Raw genomic sequence first — 26,993 nt, forward strand, 5'->3', positions numbered from 1 at the left:
CAAATTCTTTTCCCCCCTGTTGGAAATTTTTTTCTTCCCCAAGGCCGGGAGGACGGCTCCAGGTGCTCACCAGGGTCTATCTCAGGCCAGGGGATTCAGCTGCTGAAGCTGGCTTGGGGGTGGGGGGGGCGTGGTAAAATATATGCAATTACTTAGCTTTTGCCGAGAGCTCCCTTCTCCTCAGGTTCCGGAGGTGTGAGTGGGCTGTGGGGCTGCTGCTTCTCCCTGAGGAATCTGCGGCCCAGCTCTAGGACCAGCCTGCTGCTGCCGCTCCAGGAATGGGGCCTGAGGGCTCCCTGCGATTCAGGTCCGGCAACTCCTCTCCGCTTCTGAACGGCCTCTTCCTCCTTCCCCTGCCCCTCAGTTCATTGTCTGAGCTTGCCTTTGGCGCTCAGGGCTCCCAGCTGGTCACAAATATACTCATTTCACTTGTTTTTCGGGTCTTTGTTGTAAAGAGGGCTCACCTGAAGCGGCTGTCCATCCCGCCGTCTTGGCCCCACCTCAGAAGCTCTACCTTAAAGAGGGAGAGAAATGGAGATAATGGAAATGCCCATCAGCAGCTGAGTGGATAAACACAACGTGGTCCATCCCCACGATGGAATACTACGCAGCCATAAAGAGAAGTGAAGTCCTGACACGCGCTACTTCAGTTTCACAGGCTACATCGTTGTTGTTGTTGCCGGGTGCCGCGGAGGCGAGTCTGACTCACAGCGCCCCCATGTGACAGAGTAGAACTGCCCCATGGGGTTCTCTACGCTGTAACCTTCACGGGAGCAGGTCGCCAGGTCTTCTCTCCTGCGGAGCCTCTGGTGCTTGCGAAACGCTGACCTTACGGTTAGCAGCCGAGTGCTTCACCGTTGTGCCACCAGGGCACGTGCAAAAGTCATTATAAAGAAATATCTAGAAGAGGCAAGTTTACGTAGGAGACCAAAGTTTATTAGTGGTTTCTATGGACGGGGCGGGGGGCGGGCCAGGGAAAAAGATGTCGTTGCTCAGGGGACACTGACCTTCTGTTAAGGGTGACGGGAAACTTTGGGAATGGGTAACGGTGATGGTTGAACTCATGAGGACCACGGCACCACCGAATTGTACTTGGGGACAGTGTCCAAGAGTCGAATGTTTTTGTTGGATATAATAACAACTTAAAAAAAAAACGGTAGTTACGAAAGGAATAAAGTAATAGACTTCAATAATGCCGAAACGTACTCGTTAGGAAACACTGTTCGTTTCTTCTGTACCCACCCACTGGCGATTGCCTTGTGCGTGGTTTGGGGTGCACCCTTCAAGAACTTCTAATGCACACGCGTTCAGCAAGAGGGATCCACATCCGGGCTGCTCTAGAACTAATTGGTTGAATATTCAATTATGTTGATACTTGGTACCTGCATAGTAGTACACTGTTGGGATGGACTGTCATCTACTTGGAGTCCCTGGGTGGCACACACGGTTAACACGCTCGGCTGCTAGGCTGAAAGGCTGGAGGTTCAAGATCACCCTGAGGTGCGTCGAAAGAAAGGCCTGGTGACCTACTTCCGAAAAACCAGCCACTGAGAACACGGTGGAGCACAGCTCTGCTCTGACACGCACAGGGGCGCCAATGAGTCGGGGTTAACTCAGCGGCAACTTTTTTTTTTTTTTGATCATTTTCTGCTAGCCTGAGATCTAGGTTCTTTACCAATCTGTGCCGTTTTAGGTAAAGCAGCGCAAATCATTCTAGTAACACCCTCGTCCCCTGTTATGGGTTGAGATGTGTCCCTCAAAAAGATGTGTTGAAGTCCTAACCCCTGTACCTGTGAAGACGACCTTCTTTGGTAATAGTTTTTGCAGATGTAACTAGCTAAGGTAACGGGGGTCACACAGGGTAGAGCGAGTCCTAACCTTACATGAAAACCGGAACCAGTAGAGTCGATTCTTACACACAGTGACCCGATATGAGTGACTCCTTCTAAAGGAGACACAGAGACAGGGAGACAGAGGGGAGACGGCCACGTGAAGGTGGCGGCAGAGATTGGAGTGATGCGGCCACAAACTCAGGAGCGCCTGGGGCCACCAGAAGCTGGGAGAGATGAGGAAGTATCCTCCCCTCGAGCCTCCAGTCAGACTTCTGACCCCTAGAGCTGTGCAAGAATGTATTTCTGCTATTTTACGCCCCCGGTTTCTGGTATGGAGTCCTGGCGGCACAGTGGTTAGGAGCTTGGACGCTAACCAAAAAGGTCAGCGGTTTGAATCCACCAGCCATTCCGTGGGAACCCTTTGGGGCAATTCTACTCTGTCCTGTAGGGTCGCTAGGAGTCAAAATCCACTATAGGGTCGCTGTGAGTCAAAATCGACTCCATGGGAGTGTGTTTGTCTTTTTTTGGGGGGGGGTTTTGGTTTGTGGTACTGTGTTATGGGTGGCCCCAGGAGGTAAACCCACCCCCATTTGTGATTATTTTCTGAGTATAGGAGTGAGATGCCGGGTCAGTGTGGTCTGTTGTGAATGCTTTGGTCCATCTCACTGGGTGAGTTTCTTGGTCCAAGAGACTAGCCATGTCCACCCAGGTACAGTGGATGGGGCTCATTCCAGGATCCGCTTGCCTGCTGTACACTGCGGCCTTGGGAGTTAAAGACTGTGTTTCTCTGAGTGGGGGGAACACAGGGGACTTTGCACTTGAAAGACAGTACTGGTTTAGTTTTGTGGCATCTGCAAGGTTTGCAGTCAGCTACTAATGGATGGCAGTTTGAACCCAACCGGCAGCACCATGAAAGAAAGGCCTGGCAATCTGTTTTGATAAAAATTGTTCTTGTTGGGTGATATCGAGTCGATTCTGACTCCTAGTGATCCCATGTGATGGAGCAGAACTGCCGCGTAGGATTTCTTAGGCTGTAATCTTTACAGGAGCAGATCGCCTGGTCTTTCTCCTGCAGAGCTGCTGGTGGGTTTGAACCGCTGACCTTTTGGTTAGCAGCTCAGCACTTAGCCACTGCGTCACCAGGGTTCCTTTGATAAAGATTACAGCCAAGAAAACCCTATGAAGCTCAGCTCTACTCCCTAACACATGGGGTCATCATGAGTCGGAATCGACTGGACGGCAATGGGTTGACCATGCAGACGAACGCACAGTTGGGGAGGTTTTGATGGTGGCGTTGCCAGACGAGTCAGAAAACGTCACAAACAGCCCAGCTTTGAAAGTCAACCAAGTAGACGGCACGTAGAATGAGATTTTGGGCAGTGGCGTGGTGCTGGCCCCACACATTCTACTTGTTCGTTTGCAAATTATTCCATCTCTTCCACGATGAGGAATTCGGGCTCCTCGGTGTCTGGAGGCAGGTGGTCCCCTTCCCAGGTGATCTGAGACAGAGAAGAGAGGAGCCGTGGAGAAGATGGACAGCTGTGTGCTTGGTTCTCCAGTCAAGAAAGTGTCAGAGAAGAGCAGCATGAAAGGTGAGCAGACCTGGTGAGGACGGGGGTATGGAGCTCGACTGGACAGAGAGACAGAGAGATGGAGACAGAGAAGACGGGGGGACAACAGGGAGGGAGAGATAGAGACACAGATAAAGGCAGAGAGAGGTGAAGGGGAAAGAGGAGGACGAGGAAGTGAGGGAAGGTGTAGCGGACTGAATTGTGTCCCCCCAAAATATGTGTCAACTTGGTTAGGCCCTGTGTGGTTGTCCTCTATTTTGTGATTTTCCTATTTGTTATAAATCATAGTCTCTGCCTATGGTTAAAGAGGATTAGGGTGGGATGGAACACCCTTGCTCAGGCCACATCCCTCATCCAATGTAAAGAGAGCTTCCCTGGGGTGTGGCCCGCACCACCTTTTATCTCTCAAGATATAAAAGGAAAGGGAAGTGAGCGGAGAGTTGGGGACCTCATACAACCAAGAAAGCAGTGCCGGGACAGAGTGTGTCTTTTGGACCTGGGGTCCCTGTGCTGAGAAGCTCTTAGACGAGGGGAAGATTGATGACAAGGACCTTCCCCCAGAGCCAACAGAGACAGAAAGCCTTCCCCTGGAGCTGGCACTCTGAATTCAGACTTCTAGCCTACGTCCAGACTGTGAGAGAATAAAGTTCTCTTTGTTGAAGCCATCCACTTGTGGCATTTCTGTTATAGCAGCACTAGCTGACTAAGACAGAAGGAGAGGTAGAGAGAGAGAGAAAGAACTGAAACGGAAGCCCCAGCCAAAGGGTTTCCAACCTGGACCCATCTCGCCTTTGTCTGTGACCTCGTGATGGAGTGCCAGGAAGCACTTAGACAAAGAGGAGGGTGGAGGGCTCTGTGGAAGGCAGCTGGACACAACCCCTCTCTCCTTCCCCCCTTGCCCCTCACCTCCAACACACCGGCCAGCCCTGGACAGTGAGGTCTGCGCAGGGAGGAGGGGACCCTGCCCCCACACCAGACACCCCCAGCTCCGGCTTCTCGGTGCTGGGGGCTCCCAAAGGTGGAACCAACTCACCTCAGCGTTTGGAGTGAGGAAGCTCTTCACCTGTGGGATGGGCAGGAATAGCTTTTGCCTCAGGGAGGACCTGGCATGAAGGGGAAAGAGGAGGGTCTTTGCAGATGTGATTAAACTAAAGAGGAGCCCCTGGGTGCTGCAAACGGTTAGCACTCAGCTGCTAAACTAAGAGTTGGAGGTTTGAGTCCATCCAAAGCCCTGGTGATCTACCTCCAAAACTATCAGCCATCGAAAACTCTACGGAGCGCAGTTCTACTCTGACACACAGGGGGTCGCCATGAGTCAGGATCAACTCGATAGCAACTGTTTATATTTAAACCAACTAAACCCGTGGTCGCTGAGTCAATTCCAACTTATAGCAATCCTATAGGACAGAGTAGAAAAATGCTCCATAGGGTTTCCAAGGCTATAATCTTTTTGAGCCCTGGTGGTGCAGTGGTTAAAGGAATCAACTGCTAACTGAAAGGTCAGCAGTTCGAAACCAGCAGGGGCTCCGTGGGAGAAAGATGTGGCAGTCTGCTTCCATAGAGATTTACAGCCTTGGAAGCCCTATGGGGTCACTAGGAGTTGGAACTGACTTGACAACAGTGGGTGAGAATCTTTATGGAAGCATGCTGCCACAATTTTCTCCCGAGGAGTGACTGGTGGGTCTGAACCACTTTTTCGGTTAGGAGCCAAGTGCTTAACCACTGCGCCACCAGGGCTCCCATATTTATATAAAAAACCCATTGCCGTCGAGTCAGTTCTGACTCACAGCAACCCTATCCAAAAACTCATAGCAACCCTATAGGACAGAGTAGAACTGCCCTATAGAGTTTCCAAGGATCACCTGGCGGATTTGAACTGCCAACCTCTTGGTTAGCAGACATAGCACTTAACCACTACGCTACCAGGGTTCCCAGCAACCCTATTAAACCTGCAAAAGCCAGAACCTGTGTGAGGCAGAAATCTGTCAGAGAAAGAAAACTCAATTATTGTCTACCGAGACAGCACCCTGTCAAAGGCTAAAACTTTTGAGACCTAGAAAAACAAGGCAGTCTCGTGGAGTTCCAGCTCTCACAGGTTTCACTGTATTTTGGTATTAATGGGAAGTCACTGTGCATCCAGAGGGACCCCAGGTGGTGAAAATGGTTCACGTGCTTGGAAGGCACCTCGGAAGAAAGGCCTGGCAATCCACTTCTAAAAAATCAGCCACTGAAAACCCTACGGGGCACCGTCGTACTCTGACACACGTGGGCTCTCAGTGAGTTGGAGTCGGCTCAATGGCAGGTGTTTTTTCAAGTTGAGAATCCCAACACAAGCTCGTCCTGGTGGACCCTGAACTTGAGAAGGGGCGCTTTGTTTTGGGACTTCATCCCAGACTCTGGAAACTTTGCTCTCCGTCTGGAGAACCGGGGCCACTAGCCCCACGCTGTCACATCTGAAACCACTGGCCACGCTTGTCGGGCCAACAGTGGGCGCGTTGGGGACCTTCTCCTGTGTGGAGGGGACAGAGGTGCTGGCCTCTGTCTCTGGGGAGAACCCGGTGCCCAGTGGTGGTACAGGCTCCTTCTTCAGGCTGCTGGTCAGGGAGGCGCTGGGGAGCCCACCCCCAGGGGAAGGAGGTGACTGCAGGTTCTGGGGTGGCCGCCCTCCTGAGGAAGCTGGTGGTTGGCACTCAGCCCTGAGGAGCTGGAGGCAGCTGGGCTCCATGGAGGAAGAGCTGAGGCCGGTGGGCACCCTGTCCACACCACCCCAGACCAGACCCTCCCTACTACAGGCAGTGAGGCAGAGCACAGAGACACAGATCCCCCTTCCACTCTGCCTCACTCTGGTCCTCCTTCTCACTGGGCACACCGCCTCTTGGGCAAGATGTTCTTAGAGGCCTGGGTGGGGCACACAGGGAGAGGGTTGGTGGGGTCATCAGGACCCCCCACATGTCTCAGGACTCTTCAGGAACCCCCAGGACTCTCCAGGCACCCCCAAGTCTCTCCAGGCTCCCAAATCTCTGCAACCACCCTAGAACTCTCCAAGCACCCCAAGTTCCTCCAAGCACCTCAGGACTCTCCAGGCATCCCCATGTCTCTCCAAGCACCCCCCAGAGCTCTCCAGGAACCCCCAAGTCTGTCCAAGTAACCTCAGGAATCTCCAGGCACCCCCAGGGCTCTCCAGGCCCCCCAAGTCTATCCAAGCACCCCAGAACTCTCCAAGCACCCCACATCTTCCAGGCAGCGCCAGCACTCTCCAAGCACCCCCAAACAGAAACTCTTATCCATTAGCAACAATTCCCCGTCCCCGCCTCCACCAGCCCCTGGTAACCCCCAAACAGAAACTCTCATCCATTAGCAACAATTCCCCGTCCCCGCCTCCACCAGCCCCTGGTAACCACCTCTCTGTTCCTTGTCTCTATGGCCTTGCTCCCCTGGACATTTCCTGTAAATAGACTTGTAAATCCGTATCCTTTGGTGCCCGCCTTCCCTCTGAGCGACGTTTTCAGGTTGGGAAGGTTACCTTCTGAAGATTACCATCAGTAGCACGGTGAGTGTGGCGGCGGCCACCCCTACCACCGGCAGGATCACGGCCACATCGCCACAGCTTTGCTTCTGGAGGCCTGGGGGGAAAGAGGATCAGAGAGTCCCAGGGGCCTAGGGGTCAGTGACACACACATCAGCCCCTGGTTATCAGAAGGCAAAGTGGAGGTGGGGAGGGGAGGCAGGCCTGTGGGGACGGAACCTCCAGGCAAGGAACCCAAGGGAGGAGGGGCAATTCCTTCTGCTTCTGTGCCCCTGTGGACCCCACCTCTTCTGTACATCCCTGCTTGCAGGAGAGGATCTGCCTAACAATCTCCGCAACAACAACAAAAACGCAAACCCACTGCTGTCAAGTCAATTCTGACTCATAGGCACCCCAGAGGACAGAGTAGAACTGCCCCATAGGGTTTCCAAGGCTGTAACCTTTACAGAAGCAGACGGCCACATCTTTCTCCCGCGGAGCGGCTGGTGGGTTCGAACCTCAGACTTTTAGTTAGCAGCCAAGCGCTTTAACCACTGTACCACCAGATCCAGCTAATCTCCACAAAGGTACAACTAATACTGCACAAAGGATAGTTACTGTAAACAACTCCCTAAGGTTGTAGCCAAAGGAATGAATAAGCAACTGTGAAATGTGAAGGGTGGGAGAGAGGTTTCCTCTATGGACTGGGAGTTGACTGGTGCAGCTGGGCTGCTTCTGAGAGCTGCGAGCCCACATCCTGAGAGTAAAGAGAACTTGTGTGTGGTTTCAGCCACTCGTTTCCAGGGAGTGGGCCACCTGCATGTTTTAGGCACCCAGCAGGTGCCATCTCTGGTCTTAACAGTCTAAATATAATTGTACAGGGACCTTGGAGGGAGGGAAATCTCGCCTTGTGCATTTCCTGCCAGATCTACTGGCCACATGGGGTCACTGTGTCAGGACTCTTGGAGCCCCGTAAATGCCACATGACATGTGGAGGCACCTCAACATTTCCTGAAGATGAATCCAGCCTGGGTGACGTCCATTGTCCCATTTACAGAACATGACTTTGTTACACCCCCAAGCCTTCCTGATCTGGATGATGACACTGGCTTCCCAGGCTTCCCAGCTCCACCCAACTCCATCCTCCCACCCCAACCACATCCTCCAATTCCCACCCTAAGCCCAGGATTTCCAGCTCCAACCAACTCCACCCTCCCACCCCAACCACATCCTCCAATTCCCGCCCTAAGCCCAGGATTTCCAGCTCCACCCAACTCCATCCTTTCACCCTAAGCCCATCCTCCATCCCACCCTAACCCCACCCTCCATCCCACCCTAACCCCATCCTCCATTCCACCCTAACCCCACCCTCCATCCCACCCTAACCCCACCCTCCATCCCACCCTAACCCCATCCTCCATCCCACCCTAACCCCATCCTCCATCCCACCCTAACCCCATCCTCCATCCCACCCTAACCCCATCCTCCATCCCACCCTAACCCCACCCTCCCATCCCACCCTAACCCCACCCTCCATCCCACCCTAACCCCATCCTCCATTCCACCCTAACCCCACCCTCCATCCCACCCTAACCCCACCCTCCATCCCACCCTAACCCCATCCTCCATCCCACTCTAACCCCACCCTCCATCCCACTCTAACCCCACCCTCCCATCCCAACCTAACCCCATCCTCCATCCCACCCTAACCCACCCTAACCCCACCCTAACCCCACCCTCCACCCCACCCCTAGCCCCACCCTCCACCCCACCCTAACCCCACCCTCCATCCCACCCTAACCCCACCCTCCATCCCACCCTAACCCCACCCTCCATCCCACCCTAACCCCACCCTCCATCCCACCCTAACCCCACCTTCCACCCCACCCTAACCCCACCTTCCACCCCACCCTAACCCCATCCTCCATCCCACCCTGACTCCACCCCCACCCTAACCCCACCCTCCATCCCACCCTAACCCCACCCTCCATCCCACCCTGACCCCACCCTCCACCCCCACCCTAACCCCCACCCTCCATCCCACCCTAACCCCACCCTCCATCCCACCCTAACTCCACCCTCCATCCCACCCTAACTCCACCCTCCATCCCACCCTAACCCCACCCTCCACCCCACCCTAAACCCCCCTCCATCCCACCCTAACCCCATCCTCCATCCCACCCTAACCCCCCTCCATCCCACCCTAACCCCATCCTCCATCCCACCCTAACCCCACCCTCCACCCCACCCTAACCCCCCTCCATCCCACCCTAACCCCCCTCCATCCCACCCTAACCCCATCCTCCACCCCACCCTAACCCCACCCTCCACCCCACCCTAACCCCACCCTAACCCCCACCCTCCACCCCACCCTAACCCCACCCTAACCCCCACCCTCCACCCCACCCTAACCCCACCCTCCATCCCACCCTACCCCATCCTCCCAGCCTCCTTCCTGGGGAACCAGAACTAGAATCCAGAACAGCTGCCATGTTTGTCCGTGACAGACCCTCGGTGGCGTTCCCCACAGTGACTGAGTCCAGGGGGCAGGATGGAGGTCAAGGGTCTCAGCTGGGGCAGCATCTACAGTCATCCCCGGGCACTCACTGAAATGCAGAGTCTCGCTCCAATCACTCCAAATGTCACTTCGCCTGTGACGCACCCTGATCCGCAGGCTGCGCTCTCCGTAGGCCTCAGAGCTTGGCAGCAGGTACACGTTTCTGTCCTGTCCTTCTCGGATAATCTGGCACAGAAGATGGGGTCTGCTGGGAGTGACGTTATAGAATGTACTGTGTTCCCCCAAAAGGCGCGTCGACTTGGCCAGACCAGGATTCCCAGTGTTTTATGGTGGCCCTGTGTGTTGTGAATTCTAACCTCTGTGAAGTTAACGAGGCAGGGCTCAATCTACAGGATTCGGTTGTGAGTTAAGTCAATCTCTTTTGAGACAGAAAAGAGAGAAGCAAGCAGACAGGAGATGGACCTCCTATCACCAGGGACGCAGCACCAGGAGCACAGGGCATACTTTGAACCCAGCATCCCTGAGCAGAGAGGCTCCCAGACCAGGGACAGAATGATGACAAGGACCTTCCTCCAGAGCCGACAGAGAGAGAAAGTCTTCCCCCGGATCTGGTGCCCTGAATTCAGACGTCCAGCCTCCTAAACTGTGAGGGAATAAGTCTCCGTTAAAGCCGCCCACCTGTGGAATTTCTCTTACAGCAGCACTTGAGAGCTAAGACACCCCTAAACCAGTGAACCTGACCCTGTTTGGAGAAATAGGGTCTTTCTTTGGAGGTGTTATCACTTAAACGAATGAGGTCATTCTGGAATAGGAGGGGTCCTAAGCCTAATCCCTTCTGAGTGGTGTCTTATAAAAGGAGAGAACAGGCAGGCAGACAGAACCACCCAGACACACACAGACACACAAAGACACAGACACAGACACAGACACACTCCAAGAAATACCCCAGGCCACAGAAGCTGGAAGACAAAAGGATAGATCCTCCCCTAGAACCCACAGAGAACACGGCTCTGCTCACACCCTGAACCAGGCTCCCAGCCTCCAGAGTTGTGACAGAACGGGTCTCTGTTCTTTAAAGCCACCCACTTTGTGGTTCTTTGTTATGGAGGTCCCAGGAGACTGAGACACCCCCCTGCTTCTCCCCCAGACACTGCCTGGTAACAGCTCCTTAAGGGACAGGTGTGGGCCTGGGGAGGGGCCGGGCCAGACACCAACACAAAGGCTGAAGAGACACCAAAGATGCTGACGGCACCCAGGGAGCGGCCCCCCTGCCTCCCCCTGGGCCAGGTGGTGCACGGGCGTCCCTGTGGGCAGTTGAAGGCCACACGTGTTGGTTAAAAAAGTCAGGGACTCTGGGTGGATCGCCAACATCACCTGGGCAGCAGGCAGGACCCAGAGAGGAAACATCTCTCCCCACAGGGTCTTCAGACAGCCTGGAGTCCTCTTTCCCCGTGTCCCTGCCACTCAGCGTGGGATGCGCCTGGAGCTGGGAGACCTGCAGACCCTGGCCTCCCCCACACCTGGGGTCACCTCCCCCACACCTGAGGGTCACCTCCCCCACACCGGGGGGTCACCTCCCCCACACCTGGGGTCACCTCCCCCACACCTGGGGGGTCACCTCCCCCACACCTGGGGGTCACCTCCCCCACACCTGGGGTCACCTCCCCCACACCTGGGGTCACCTCCCCCACACCTCGGGGTCACCTCCCCGGTGATCTGCCAACCCGCACTTGAGACAGTGCAGGCATAGTTGCCCTCTAGTGGCTAAAAGGGCTCCTCTCGGGCTGAACGCCAGTCCAGGGAGCTGGGCTTGGAAGGACTTTGCACCCAGGCTGTTAGGGACTGAATTGTGTCCCGCCCCCCGGCCCCCGCCCCCCAAATATGTGTTGTAAATCCTCATTTCTAAACCCTTGGATGTAATCCCATTGGGGAAGAGGGTTTTCTTTGTTGTGTTAATGAGGCACTATCAGGGCAGGGTTTGTCTTAAGCCAAACATGTTTGAGATATAAAAGAAGCAAGATGGCGGGGAGAGAAGCCACAGGAAGAACGCAAAGTGGCCAAAGCTGGAAGGAGGCAAGGACCTTCCCCAGAGCCGACAAGGAGAGAGAGACTTCCCCTAGAGCCCATGCCCTGAATTCAGACTTCTAGCCTCCAGAATCGTGAGAAAATTAATTTCTGTTGGTTAAAGCCCCCCCAGCCCTTGTGGTATTTCTGTTAGAGCAACAGTAGGAGACTAAGACCAGAACCAACAAGGTGCGTTGGGTCGGGGACGGTGCCAGGAAGACGTGTTCTCAGCAAGGCGCCCGATGACAGCTCACAGTTAGGACCTCGCTGCTGAGCAAGCCTACATGGTGGTAAAGGGGTGTCGCGGAGAAAGGAGAAAATACTTACGGGGTCCCGGTAGCTGCCCTAGAAGAAAGAGCAAAGGAGACCAGGTGAGTGACCTGCGTTTTCAGCGTGGCGTGCAGAGTCTTCCTCAGGTGGGTGAGGCTGCTTTGGGGGTGTTGGCGAGGGATTGGGGGTGCTGATGAGGGATTGGGGGTAGGGATGAGGGATTGGGGAGACTGATGGGTGATTGGGGGTATTGATGGGGGCATTCGTTCCATTCCAGTGAATTCCCAAATGCTTAGGAAGGAGGATGGCTCAACAGTGACACCCAGTCATTGTCCAGGTGTGTCTATTGGAAGCATATGTGAACTGCATGGAGACAGGTGGGCTCAGCTAACGGTTGGTGGCTGACTGTGGAGGAGGACAGAGATGCCCCTGGGCCTGGGGCTCGGCTGTGCCCTGGATGGTCAGACTTTGCACCCAGGAGCGTGAGTAGAGCTGGGGGATTAGGATTAAACACATCTGTCTGTTGGGTTACAGCCCTGGCTATAGAGGAGAGGGGGTGCTAGGGGCCAGGGTCCCCTAACGGAGATGTTAGAGATGAGATGGAGACACCCAGGGAAGCTGGGGAGCACCAGTGTGGGCAACAACATGGGGCGGAATCAGGGAGGCTGGCTGAGGAGCTGACCGAGGCCCTGTGGGAGGTCACCTGAGTAATATCACTGCTGCAAGGCCACCTGTGTGAGGTCACTGCTATGACTGCTGTGAGGCCACCTGTGTGAGGTCACCTCTGTGATTGCTGTGAGCTCACCTGTGTGAGGTCAACTGTGTGAGGCCGCCTCTGTGAGGTCACCTCTGTGATTGCTGTGAGTTCACCTGTGTGAGGTCACCTGTGTGAGGTCACTTGTGTGAGTGCTGTGAGGCCACCTGTATGAGGCCACCTGTGTGAGGTCACCTGTGTGATATCACCTGTGTGAGTGCTGTGAGGTCACCTGTGTGAGGTCACTTGCATGAGGTCACCTCTGTGAGTGGTTGAGGTCACCTGTGTGAGACCACCTGTGTGAGTGCAGTGAGGCCATCTGTGTGAAGTCACCTGTGCGAGGGCTGGAGAGGAGGCTGCCCAGTGGGTGGGGTCAGACAATGCTGGTTATTGGAGCCAACACCAAACACAGAATTGGACAAGCTGGTTCTGAATTCACGTGGAAATGCAAAGAATATTGACAAGGAAAAACAAAGGAGGAGGACTAACACTTCCTGATTTCAAAGCATAGTACAAAGCTACAGTAAACAAAACAGTGTGGTATCGTTCTAATGGTAGACACATAGACAAATGGAATACAGCTCAGAGTCCATAAGTAAACCCATACATCTATGGTCAACTGATTTTCGACAAGGGTGCCAAGTCAATTCAATGGGTAAAGAACATTCCTTTCAACAAATGATGCTGGGACAACCAGATCTCCACATGCAAAAGAATGTAGCTGGACCCCTACCTCACTCCATATACAGAAATCAAGTCCAAATGGATCATGGACCTACATGTAAGAAAGAGAGCATAAAGGAGCAAGCATAGAAGAATATTCAAGAACGCACAAGGAGTCACATGTTCCTTGATGAATTAGACTCTAAAAGGGAGACAGGAGAGAACATGGGTTGGGGTCCTGGCAAAGGTGTGGGGTCCTTACCTTTTTTTGGATGTCGAGTTGATAATCTAAGATATGACTTGCAAACTCAAATCTCCTCTGCGGGTTTTCCCACTGAATAATATAATTCGATCCATTGTAGTGACTCGTGATGTTTGATGGTGGGTTATACTTTTCTAGAATAAAAACGTGAAAATGCGACGAGTTACAAGTCTACAAGGGGGAGGAGTAAATTAAATGAGAGATGCAGAGAACACCCCTCGGTGATGATTTCCAGGTGTCGTTGAGTCAACCCCAATCCATGGCAACCCCATGTGTGTCAGAGTAGACCATTGCTCCAAAGGGTTTCCTTCCAAAGAGCTTCTGGGCGGACTCAGACTCCCAAATTTCAGTTACAGCCCAGTGTGTTAACTGTACGCACCATCCGGGAAATCTTAATATATGCCATGAAACCAAACCACCTTCCGCTGGGTCAGCTCCAACTCATGGCAACCCCACGTGTGTCAGAGCAGAACCCTGCTCTGTAGAGTTTTCGATGGCTGGATTTTCAGAAGTCGATCGCCTGGCCTTTCTTCCGAGGTGCCTCTGGGTGGATTCAAACTCAAACCACCAGCCTTTCTGTTAGCAGCCGAGCATGTTAACTCTTTGCACCACCCAGGGATTCCTAATCAGTTGCCATCGAGTCGATGCTGACCCATGGTGGCCCCATGTGTGTCAGAGTAGAACTGTGCTCCTTAGGGTTTTCAATGGCTGAATTTTTTAAAGTAGGTTACCAAGCCTTTCTTCCAAGGCATCTCTGGGTAGCTTGAACCTCCAACCTTTCAGTTAGCAACCAAGCACATTAACTGATGGTACTGCCCAGGGACTCCCTTTTCTCACCCATCTTAAAGGCTTCAAAGGGATCGAAATCCAAGAACGGGATTGCCGTCTCCTTGCTGGTTCCGTTCAGTAAGAAGATGTACTGTGGGTGCTTGGGCTCAGGGAGTATGTTGAAATGACAGCCCACGTGTGTGCCGGCCAAGTCCCTGATGTACTGGGGACATTCGGCCCCGTCCTCCAACCTGTAACATGAAGACTCAGCGAAAGGCCAGGGGGACATCACCCCGGACCCACCCGGAGGCGCCACACTTACAAAGAGGTCCAGACGTCCAGGCGGTACTGGACGTCGGCGGGCGCTGCGGGGCCGGGCGCCCAGCTGCAGTTCATGAAGCGGATGTTGTAGATGACACAGGAGAAGTTTACGGCGCCGGAGCCTTCCTTGCCTGGGAAGACAGGACCCCAACACCTTCACTGACCAACACCATCACCCCTGAAAGAACTTGGGTTTCCCCTGAGCCCTTTGTTAGAGAAACCCCTCCACCCTTTTATGTTTTTGAAACCTATGAAACCAACAATAGAAATTGATTGAAGGTCATTTAATATACGACTTACAAATTGGGGTAACATTTCAACTCCAGAAAACAAACCAAACCTGTTGCCGTTGAATCCATTCTGAACTCATAGCGACCCTATAGGACAGAGTTGAACTGCCCCATAGGGTTCCCAAGGCTGCAATCTTTACGGGAGCAGATCGCCAGGTCTTTTCTTCCACAGAGTGGCTGGTGGGCTTGAACTGCTGACCTTTCGGTTAGCAGCCGAAGGCTTAACCACCGCATCACCAGGGCTCCACATTGGGTCAAAAATGTTCCAAAGAGGGAAGAACTCCCCAAAATTCTTACACCCCATCGTATCGACATCACCATAGTAACGGGGCCAAAACACTGTTTATATACTAACAATTGACCCTAGAACACAGCTTCTAGTCTGACTTTGGAGTCCCTGTTCCTTGAACCTGACTTGTATGTGGATAATTCTTCAAAAGAGCCCAAGGCAAACATTCTTTACAAGTTAATCTAGACCATGTTAACCAAGGAAACCCTGGTGGCGAAGCAGTTGAGTGCTACGGCTGGTAATCAAGAGGCTGGCAGTTCAAATCCCACAGGCGCTCCTTGGAAACTCTATAGGGCAGTTCTACTCTGTCCCGTAGGGTTGCAATGAGTCGGAATCGACTTGACAGCAGTGGGCTTGGCTCTTTGGTGGTATGTTAACCAACAGGTCAGCAGTTGGAATCCAGCAGCTGCTCCTTGGAAACCCTATGGGGCAGTTCTACTCTATCCTATAAAGTCGCTATGAGTTGGAATCGACTTGAAAGCAAGGGCTTTTTTTGTTTGTTTTTACAGGAGCCCTGGTTGCACAGTGGTTAAGCGCTGGGCTGCTAACAAAAAGGTCTGTAGTTCAAACCCACCGCCAGCCGCTCCACGGGAGAAAGACATGGCAGTCTGCTTCCGTGAAGATGATTTACAGCCTTGGAAACCCTTCAGGGTGGTTCTACTCGGTCACTGTGAGTCACGGTCAACCCCACAGCAGCGGGTTATTGTTTGACTGGGCAGCCCTGGTGTTGAAGGGGTTACGCGCTCAGCTGCTGACCGAAAGGTCAGTGGGGTGAACCCACCAGGGGCTCCTCGGGAGAAAGACTTGGCGATCAGCTCCCCTAAAGGTTACAGTCTAGGAAACCCTGTGAGGCAGTTTTACTCTGTCACTATGAGTCAGAATCAAGTCCACGGCAACAGGTGTCGTATGGTTTGACTTAAAAGTGACTTTCAGAAAACCAGCTTCTTTATGGCTCAAGGTTCAAAGATCATATCAGAGCGATAGCTTGGCTGGGTCACCTCAACCTCCAGAAAAAACCCATTGCCATCGAGTCAGTCCCACTCACAGTGATCCTATAGGACAGAGTGGAACTGCCCCATAGGGTTTCCAAGGCTGTAAATCTTTGCAGGAGCAGATTGCCACATCTTTCTCCCAAGAAGCAGCTGCTGGTGGGTTTGAACCGCTGACCTTTCGGTTTCCAGCTGGGCACTTAACCACTGCACCACCAGGCCTCCTCTAAAGACTTCTTGATGCACTTTGTTTGGATAACTTTAGATTCCCCATCCTCATCTCCCCCGTCCTTCTCTCAGGCTCCCAGGACCCGGTGGCTTTTATAAAAAAGGAAACATCTCAAGTAAGCTGGCCCTAACTGCGATCGGAGTACCTCACCCACCAGTCCCCTTAGCTTTCTCTGAAGGAGCCCCCAGCCCGTGGATGGGAACTCAGGCTGCCTGGTCTCTCTCTCCGCACTGGGTGGGTCTCCTTCTGCAGTCCAGCTCCTTCCCTCCTTCCCGAATGCACCGTCTCTCCCTTTGGACAAAGTCGTCCTTGCTGTTTTAACGTTGTCCTCTGATTTTTTTCTCTGACATCCCCCCACCGCACCTTGATGGGAACGTTGAGGACGACCCACTGTTTGATGCTGCTGTTAATTGCCAAGTCAGCTCTGACTCATGGCAACCCCACGTGTGTCAGAGTAGAACTGTGCTCCATGGGGTTTCCAATGGCTTATTTTTCAGATGTAGGTTGCCAGGCCTTTCTTCCTAGGCACCTCTGCGTGGACTCGAACTTCCAACCTTTTGGGTGGTAGTGGAGCGCTTAACTGTTTGCACCAACCAGGGACTCCAACCCACTGTTAGCAGCAGATAACGTGTGTTCACCTGCGTTATTGAAGGTCAGGACCTCCTGAAATGTGTCCCCGTCAGAAGTGACAGCCACGCTCAGGAGGGCGCCTTGATGCAGCACCGCGTTTGGAAACATGCAATAGTGAGTGCCATCTTCCTGGACCTGGAAGAGAAACCAGTCAAGAGCAAATGTGACTCAGCAGTTCCGCTCCTAGGTGTATGCCCCAAAGTCTTGAAAGCAGAGACTCAAAAAGAGACGTGTACACCAGTGTTCACAACAGCCAAAAGGTGGAAACAACCCACAATGCCCCTCAACAGCTGAATGGATAAACAAAATATGGCACATACGTACAATGGAATACTACCCAGCCGGTGGCAGAAATGAAGTCTTGATACATGCAACAACATGGATGGAGTTTGAAGACGTTATGCTGAGTGAAATAAGCCAATCACAAAAGGACAAATATTGTATGACCTCGCTTATATAAAAAGACAAGAAAAGGCAAATTTCTAACCTAGAGTTTATCCTGCCTTTGACCCAATTCAGTCCAGTGACAACTCCCAGACCTGCTTTTTTTAAAATTGTGGTAAATATATTTATATACTATATATATCAAGTAGTAGAACTGGCCCCATAGAGTTTCCAAGGAGCACCTGGTAGATTCAAACCGCCAACCTTTATGGTTAGCAGCGTAGGTCTTAACCACTCCGCCACCAGGCTTTCCTATAGGGTCGCTACGAGTCAGAATCGACTCGACGGCAATGGGTTTGGCTTTATATATATATATAAATATAAATGGGTTTGGTTTTATATATATATATGTATGTGAAGACTGAAGACTATCAAATTTTAATTGTTTTCCAATCGATTTACAGGTATTAAGATATTTCTAAGAAAAATTCCAAAGGTAGTCTTTTATTTTTGAGGGGAGCCTTTGTGAAAACAACTCTGAAACACACCTGTTAGATCAACAGAGGAGTCCCCCTTTTTTTTTTTGCTTCTGAAAAATCAGCCACTGGAAACCCCACGGAACACAGTTTTACTCTGACGCACATGGGATCACAGTGAGTGGGAGCTGACTTGATGGCAATGGGTTTTTTGGCTCATGAGGGATGTGACGAATGAATGAACAAAGCCCAAAGAGAGAACATTAGCCCAGAGCATCTGAAGAAAGATGGAAATATATTCAAATGACAAGTCCACCTCCTTCCCCTGTGGAAGGGGGGACGTCAAAATAAAGGCAGATACAGAAAAACTTAACAGTTACATTCTTTCCCATACGTGAAATTTAGTGTGTAAAATTTACCCCCATGTCTCAGGCTGGGTTCTAGAGAAGCAAAACCAGTGAGGCATCTATGCATATGTAGAGAGAGAGAGATTTATACCAAGGAAATGGCTCACGCAGTTGTGAAGCCTGGAAAGTCCCAAGTCTGTGGGTCAGGATGGAGGCTTCTCCTGACTCACGTAGCTGCAGGGGCTGATGAAGCCAAGATTGGAAGGCCAGACAGCAGGCCTCTGGCTCACAGGCTGCGGAGGCTGACAAATTCCAAGGTCAGCAGGTAAGACGGTAGGCTGATGGCTCACAGACCTCAGAGGCTCATGAATCTCAAGATTGCAGGTAAGCTGCCAGCTCAAGTCCCGAGAGCTGGAGGTCAGATGAAGAGGACCCAGCTGCAGGATCCAGAACCAGAAAAAGCCTTGTAGTTTTGCCAGAAAGTCCACCTATATTGGATGCAGGCCACACTCCAAGGGAAACTCCCTTTCAACTGATTGGCTACTCACGGCAGATCCCGTCATGGAGGTGATCACATTATATCAGGTCTTATTATGGAGGTGATTACATCATTACACAACTGCCAAACTACGTCATAACTGCCAAACCACGCAGAATCATGGCTCAGCCAAGCTGACACACAACCTGAACCATCACACCCCACTACGAAGAAGCAGGAGTTACCGGGTAGTGAAAACAGTGAACGTGCTCGGCTGCTAATCGAAAGGTTAGAGGTTTGAGTACACCCAGAGATGCCTCAGAAGAAGGGCCTGGTGACCTACTTCCAAAAAAGCAGCCCCTGAAAACCCTATGAAGCACAGTTCTATGCTGACACACATGGAGGTGCCACGAGTGGACTCAACGGCAAGAACAGTGGGAAGAGAGACGAGGGAGGGGACTCACGGGAGCATCACAGGAAATCCCAAGGTGTGCGGAGAGCCAGTGATGGACCCTGCCACCAGCACCCACCTGCGCACTTGGGATGCAGAAACTTTCCAGAGGGGTTTTTATTTTGCACGTCTCCTCAGTCACATTTCCCCTGCAGTTCCACCTCAACATTTTCTTCCTTGGATCTAGGTCCACGTTTATGATAGGAGAGATGGTTTTCTCTGCCGAGATGTTCAAAAATGGACGTTGAGTGAGAGCCGGGCCCCCAGGTGATGTTACAGGTATAGCCGACGAGAGATGTTCTGCAAGTATCACAGGGACATCTTCAGGTATTTGTCTTATGTGCTCTCAAGTCAATTCCGACTCACTGTGACCCCATGTGACAGAGTAGACAGCCCCATGGGGTTTCCTAGGCTGTAACCTTTACAGGAACAGATGGCCAGGTTTTCTCCCCCAGAGCTGCTGGGTGGGTTTGAACTGCCAACCTTTCAGTTAGCAACTGAGTGCTTAAGCATTGCGCCACCAGGGCTCCTTGGTCACTGTTTTGAGTGCTTTGAGTAACTTTTCCTTCCAGGCATTCAGGATTGGGGGGGCATGTGGTTGGTCTTCTCCCCCAATGTGTCCCCTCCAAGGTGTTAAGTTCACCTGGTTTGCTCTAGGGTGAGGAGGTGATGTGGGGTTGATGGTGGTTGTGGGCCAGGTCAAGAGACAGAGTTGAATTTACCTGATGGTTAAAATAACCCCCCCACCTTCTGTGTTCAGGCAGACGTCTTATGGCAAAGGACCCCCTCCCCATGCTATGCTGGTTGTTAGTTGTCATCCAGCTGATTCCAACTCACAGCGACCCTATAGGACAGAGCAGAACTGCCCCGTTCAGTTTCCAAGGCTGTAATCTTTACGGGGGAGCCCTGGTGCTGCAGCGGTTAAGCACTTGGCTGTTAACCGAAAAGTTGGCTGTACAAACCCACCCGCAGCCTCCTCAGGGGAAAGACCTGACAATCTACTCCTATAAAGATGAACAAAAACAAAGCAAAAAGCCAAACCTATTGCCGGAGAGCTGACTCTGACTCGCAGCGACCCTATAGGACAGAGTAGAACTGCCCCACAGGGCTTCCAAGGCTGTAATTTTTGTCACATCTTTCTCCCATGAAGCAGCTGGCGGGTTCCATCTACCAATCTTTTGATTCGCAGCTGAGCGCTTAACCGCTGCAGCACCAGGGCTCCCCCGTAAAGATTATAGCCTAGAAAGCCCTGTGGGGCAGTTCTGCTCTGCCGTGTGGGGTCACTGTGAGCTGGAATTGACTTGACGGCAAAGAGTTGAATCTTTACGGAAGCTGACAGCAAGGCGTTTCCTCCCGTGGAGCCTCTGGGTGGGTTTGAACTGCCAACCTTTTGGTTAGCACCCAAATGCTTAACCACTGCACCACTGGGGCTTGTTAACAGTCCCTTATCATACCCTTGAAATATTCTTTTCTTTCTGAATATAGCGTCTCCCTATCTAAGTCAGGATTTGTTTTTGTTTTTATTTGGACCCCTAGTCCCCTTCAAATGGAAACCCTGGTGGCGTAGTGGTTAAGTGCTGCAGCTGCTAACCAAGAGGTTGGCAGTTCAGATCTACTGGGCTCCTTGGAAACTCTGTGGGGCAGTTGTACTCTGTCCTATAGGGTCGCTATGAGTCGGAATCGACTCGACAGCAGTGGGTTTGGATTTTGGTTTAGTCCCATTCAAACACTACAGGTGTGGTTTCACGCCATCCCAGCCCCTGACATGGGGACATGCACCCATACCTACCCTGGTAGCACTCTGGTTGGCAGCACGCTCGGGTTAGAAACACCCAGAACCACACGAGGTCCAGGGGGGTCACCATGCTGCAGCCCAAACCGGGGACCTGAAACACGTAAAGAGGAAACAGCAAGTCAGAGGTCAAATGCCAAGGTAGGAGACCACATTTCTTGACTTGCTGCCTGCTGGGGGAGTCCCCAGATGGCTCTATGGGGTCCCCTTTAGTCAGCCTCTAACATGGCTATGCATATGGTTAAGCACTCGATGACTGGCCAAGAGGTTGGTGGTTTGAACCCACCCAAAGGTGCCTTGGAAGAATGTCCTCGCTATCTGCTTCTGGAAGGTCACAGCCCTGAAAACCCCGTGGAGTGCAGGTCTACTCGGCACACGTGGGATTGTCCTGAGTCAGGATCCACTCAGTGGCAACTAACAGCAGTGACAATTGTGAAGACGGCACAGGACCGGGCAGTGTGTAGTTCAGTTATCCATAACGTCGCCGGGGGTCAGAGCTGACCCTGATGCAGCAGTGACAATCACGAAGACGGCACAGGACCGGGCAGCGTGTAGTTCAGTTATCCATAACATCGCCAGGGGTCAGAGCTGACCCTGATGCAGCTGACCACCACCACCACCACGAGCGCTAAAAGGCTCCCGTATGTTCCAAGTGCCCCTCTTTGGTTTACAAGACTACATCAGAGCTTGGCATGTGATTGGGGTCTGGCTCCCCCTGGGTGACCAGACAAAGATCCTTTCATTTCACCTTCACTGTTGTGCCCTCCCATCCCCTGTCTGTACATCGTAGTGGGGTGACTTGTCTGTCACTGTGACGCTGGAAGCTAGGCCACCAGTATTTCAAACATCAGCAGGGTCACCCATGGTAGACAGCTTTCAGCAAAGCTTCTGGACTGAGACAGACTAGGAGGAAAGGCCTGGCCATCTACTTCTGAAAATCAGCCAGTGAAAACCCTATGGGTCACAACAGATCATTGCCGGATATAGTGCTAGAAGATGAGCCTCCTAGGAGGGAAGGCACTCCGAATTCACAGTGGTTGCAGCAATGGACTCAAACACACCAACAATTGTGAGAGTGCTGCAGGACTGGGAGTGTCTCCGTCTGTCGTGCATGGGGTGGCCCTGATTCGGAGCCCACCGGACGGTAACTAACGACAACGACCAAGTGTGGATGCCGAGGGTGGGTTCTGGTCTCTCAGATGCTGTCTCCCTCCTGCTGGGCTCCCTCCCTAGAATCCCAGAAGTAGTTCCTGATGGACACTCCTTGCCAGGTGAGCTCAAGCCTCGAGAGCGAGGAGGAAGCCCTGCGTAAATGCCCAACTCCATCATTAGTTACCAAGGAGCTGGTCTTTGAGATTAATGGTTATAGGTATGGAGGCTACACTGAGCCCTAATTACAGTGACTGCAGACTGATCTGAGAGGACTCTGTGCCCTCCAGGAACTATAACAAAGATTAGGATGCTGGCTGGCCCTATAAGTCACCAGGCTTTTCTTCCTACTCTGCTGGAATCTGTTCAGAGCAACATGGAAGCCTCCGCTGTCAGACGGGAAGTGGCTGCACATGAGGAGCCGTGGCTGGGAATCGAACTCAGGTCTCCTGTGTCGGGGATGAGAATTCTACCACTGTCATGGATGGAAGTGTGTCCCCCAAAATGTGTGCCAACTTGGCTAGACCATGATTCCCAGTACTGTGTGAGTGGCCACCATTTTGACATCTAATGTGATTTTCCTATGTGTTGTCAATCCTATCTCTATGATGTTAATAAGATGGGATTGGCAGCAGTTATGGTAATGAGGCAGGACTCAGTCTATAAAATTAGGCTGTGTCTTAAGCCAATCTCTTTTGAGGTATAAAAGAGAGAAGCAAGCAGAGAGATGCGGGGGACCTCATACCACTAAGAAAGCAGCATCAGGAACAGAGTGCGTCCTTTGGACCCGGGATTTCTGCACGAAGAAGCTCCTAGACCAGGGGAAGATTGGTGACAAGGACATTCCCACACAGCTGACAGGGAGAGAAAGCATTCCCCTGGAGCTGGCGCCCTGAATCCGGACTTGTAACCTACTAGACTGTGAGAGAATAAACTTCTCTTTGTTGAAGACATCCACTGTGGTATTTCTGTTACAGCAGCACTAGGTGACTGAGACACCATCCACTGTGGTATTTCTGTTACAGCAGCACTAGGTGACTGAGACACCATCCACTGTGGTATTTCTGTTACAGCAGCACTAGGTGAGTGAGACACCATCCACTGTGGTATTTCTGTTACAGCAGCACTAGGTGAGTGAGACACCATCCACTGTGGTATTTCTGTTACAGCAGCCCTAGGTGACCAAGACCATCCACTGTGGTATTTCTGTTATAGCAGCACAAGGTGACTGAGACACCATCCACTGTGGTATTTCTGTTACAGCAGCACTAGATGACTGAGACACCATCCACTGTGGTATTTCTGTTATAGGAGCACTAGGTGACTGAGACACCATCCACTGTGGTATTTCTGTTACGGCAGCACTAGGTGACTGAGACACACTCCACTGTGGTATTTCTGTTACGACAGCACTAGGTGACTGAGACACCATCCTCTGTGGTATTTCTGTTACAGCAGCACTAGGTGACTGAGACACCATCCTCTGTGGTATTTCTGTTACAGCAGCACTAGGTGACTGAGACACCATCCACTGTGGTATTTCTGTTATAGCAGCACTAGGTGACTGAGACACCATCCACTGTGGTATTTCTGTTACAGCAGCACTAGGTGACTGAGACACCATCCACTGTGGTATTTCTGTTACAGCAGCACTAGGTGACTGAGACAACATCCACTGTGTTATTTCTGTTACAGCAGCACTAGGTGACTGAGACACCATCCACTGTGGTATTTCTGTTACAGCAGCACTAGGTGACTGAGACACCATCCACTGTGGTATTTCTGTTACAGCAGCACAAGGTGAGTGAGACACCATCCACTGTGGTATTTCTGTTACAGCAGCCCTAGGTGACCAAGACCATCCACTGTGGTATTTCTGTTACAGCAGCACTAGGTGACTGAGACACCATCCACTGTGGTATTTCTGTTACAGCAGCACTAGGTGACTGAGACACCATCCACTGTGGTATTTCTGTTACAGCAGCACTAGGTGAGTGAGACACCATCCACTGTGGTATTTCTGTTACAGTAGCACTAGGTGACTGAGACACGATCCACTGTGGTATTTCTGTTACAGCAACACTAGGTGACTAAGGCACCATCCACTGTGGTATTTCTGTTACAGCAGCACTAGGTGACTGAGACACCATCCACTGTGGTACTTCTGTTACAGCAGCACTAGGTGACCGAGACACCATCCACTGTGGTATTTCTGTTACAGCAGCACTAGGTGACCGAGACACCATCCACTGTGGTATTTCTCTTACAGCAGCACTAGGTGACCGAGACACCATCCACTGTGGTATTTCTGTTACAGCAGCACTAGGTGACCGAGACACCATCCACTGTGGTATTTCTGTTATAGCAGCACTAGGTGACTGAGACACCATCCACTGTGGTATTTCTGTTACAGCAGCCCTAGGTGACCAAGACCATCCACTGTGGTATTTCTGTTATAGCAGCACTAGGTGACCGAGACACCATCCACTGTGGTATTTCTGTTAGAGCAGCACTAGGTGACCGAGACACCATCCACTGTGGTACTTCTGTTACAGCAGCACTAGGTGACTGAGACACCATCCACTGTGGTATTTCTGTTACAGCAGCACTAGGTGACTGAGACACCATCCACTGTGGTACTTCTGTTGCAGCAGCACTAGGTGACTGAGACACCATCCACTGTGGTACTTCTGTTACAGCAGCACTAGGTGACTGAGACATCATCCACTGTGCTATTTCTGTTACAGCAGCACTAGGTGACTGAGACACCATCCACTGTGGTACTTCTGTTACAGCAGCACTAGGTGACTGAGACACCATCCACTGTGGTATTTCTGTTACAGCAGCACTAGGTGACTGGGACACCATCCACTGTGGTATTTCTGTTACAGCAGCACTAGGTGACTGAGACACCATCCACTGTGGTATTTCTGTTACAGCAGCACTAGGTGACTGAGACACCATCCACTGTGGTATTTCTGTTACAGCAGCACTAGGTGACTGAGACACCATCCCCTGTGGTATTTCTGTTACAGCAGCACTAGGTGACTGAGACACCATCCACTGTGCTATTTCTCTTACGGCAGCACTAGGTGACTGAGACACCATCCCCTGTGGTATTTCTGTTATAGCAGCACTAGGTGACCGAGAAACCATCCACTGTGGTATTTCTGTTACAGCAGCAGTAGGTGACTGAGACACCATCCACTGTGCTATTTCTGTTACGGCAGCACTAGGTGACTGAGACACCATCCACTGTGGTCTTTCTGTTCTAGCAGCACTAGGTGACTGAGACACCATCCACTGTGGTATTTCTGTTACAGCAGCACTAGGTGACTGAGACACCATCCACTGTGGTATTTCTCTTACAGCAGCAGTACGTGACTGAGACACCATCCACTGTGGTATTTCTGTTCTAGCAGCACTAGGTGACTGAGACACCATCCACTGTGGTATTTCTGTTACAGCAACACTAGGTGACTGAGACACCATCCACTGTGGTATTTCTGTTACAGCAGCACTAGGTGACTGAGACACCATCCACTGTGGTATTTCTGTTACAGCAGCACTAGGTGACTGAGACAGCATCCACTGTGGTATTTCTGTTATAGCAGCACTAGGTGACTGAGACACCATCCACTGTGGTATTTCTGTTACAGCAGCCCTAGGTGACCAAGACCATCCACTGTGGTATTTCTGTTATAGCAGCACTAGGTGACCGAGACACCATCCACTGTGGTATTTCTGTTACAGCAGCACTAGGTGACCGAGACACCATCCACTGTGGTATTTCTGTTACAGCAGCACTAGGTGACTGAGACACCATCCACTGTGGTATTTCTGTTACAGCAACACTAGGTGACTGAGACACCATCCACTGTGGTATTTCTGTTAGAGCAGCACTAGGTGACTGAGACACCATCCACTGTGGTACTTCTGTTACAGCAGCACTAGGTGACTGAGACACCATCCACTGTGCTATTTCTGTTACAGCAGCACTAGGTGACTGAGACACCATCCACTGTGGTACTTCTGTTACAGCAGCACTAGGTGACTGAGACACCATCCACTGTGGGACTTCTGTTACAGCAGCACTAGGTGACTGAGACACCATCCACTGTGGTATTTCTGTTATAGCAGCACTAGGTGACTGAGACACCATCCACTGTGGTACTTCTGTTACAGCAGCACTAGGTGACTGAGACACCATCCACTGTGGTATTTCTGTTACAGCAGCACTAGGTGACTGAGACACCATCCACTGTGGTATTTCTGTTACAGCAGCACTAGGTGACTGAGACACCATCCACTGTGCTATTTCTGTTACGGCAGCACTAGGTGACTGAGACACCATCCACTGTGGTATTTCTGTTACAGCAGCACTAGGTGACTGAGACAGCATCCACTGTGGTATTTCTGTTATAGCAGCACTAGGTGACCGAGACACCATCCACTGTGGTATTTCTGTTACAGCAGCACTAGGTGACCGAGACACCATCCACTGTGGTATTTCTGTTACAGCAGCACTAGGTGACCGAGACACCATCCACTGTGGTATTTCTGTTAGAGCAGCACTAGGTGACTGAGACACCATCCACTGTGGTACTTCTGTTACAGCAGCACTAGGTGACTGAGACACCATCCACTGTGCTATTTCTGTTACAGCAGCACTAGGTGACTGAGACACCATCCACTGTGGTACTTCTGTTGCAGCAGCACTAGGTGACTGAGACACCATCCACTGTTGTACTTCTGTTACAGCAGCACTAGGTGACTGAGACATCATCCACTGTGCTATTTCTGTTACAGCAGCACTAGGTGACTGAGACACCATCCACTGTGGTACTTCTGTTACAGCAGCACTAGGTGACTGAGACACCATCCACTGTGGTATTTCTGTTACAGCAGCACTAGGTGACTGAGACACCATCCACTGTGGTATTTCTGTTACAGCAGCACTA

The 26,993-nt window shown here is 51.8% G+C and overlaps 1 protein-coding gene across 3 annotated transcripts in view; it reads right to left on the reverse strand.

Annotated features, from left to right (window-relative positions):
• Positions 1 to 938: 938 nt before the first annotated feature.
• The window catches only part of LOC126069421 (granulocyte-macrophage colony-stimulating factor receptor subunit alpha-like), a 39,673-nt gene continuing 13,618 nt past the window's right edge, over positions 939 to 26,993 (reverse strand). For 2 of the 3 annotated variants that reach the window (XM_049872832.1, XM_049872831.1), the window contains exons 2-12: positions 20,881 to 20,977; positions 19,171 to 19,391; positions 16,964 to 17,090; positions 14,530 to 14,659; positions 14,277 to 14,458; positions 13,440 to 13,573; positions 11,818 to 11,835; positions 9,516 to 9,651; positions 6,927 to 7,026; positions 4,437 to 4,506; positions 939 to 3,331 (exon numbers count right to left, since the gene is read on the reverse strand). In XM_049872832.1, the coding sequence (XP_049728789.1) occupies positions 3,257 to 3,331; positions 4,437 to 4,506; positions 6,927 to 7,026; positions 9,516 to 9,651; positions 11,818 to 11,835; positions 13,440 to 13,573; positions 14,277 to 14,458; positions 14,530 to 14,659; positions 16,964 to 17,090; positions 19,171 to 19,391; positions 20,881 to 20,956 (1,269 nt within the window). In that variant the 5' untranslated portion in view covers positions 20,957 to 20,977 and the 3' untranslated portion in view covers positions 939 to 3,256. The remainder of the gene's footprint in view (positions 3,332 to 4,436; positions 4,507 to 6,926; positions 7,027 to 9,515; positions 9,652 to 11,817; positions 11,836 to 13,439; positions 13,574 to 14,276; positions 14,459 to 14,529; positions 14,660 to 16,963; positions 17,091 to 19,170; positions 19,392 to 20,880; positions 20,978 to 26,993) is intronic. The other variant, XM_049872833.1, reaches the window with a different exon arrangement.

This window comes from Elephas maximus, chromosome X (assembly GCF_024166365.1).
Source record: "Elephas maximus indicus isolate mEleMax1 chromosome X, mEleMax1 primary haplotype, whole genome shotgun sequence".
Classification (NCBI taxonomy): domain Eukaryota; kingdom Metazoa; phylum Chordata; class Mammalia; order Proboscidea; family Elephantidae; genus Elephas; species Elephas maximus.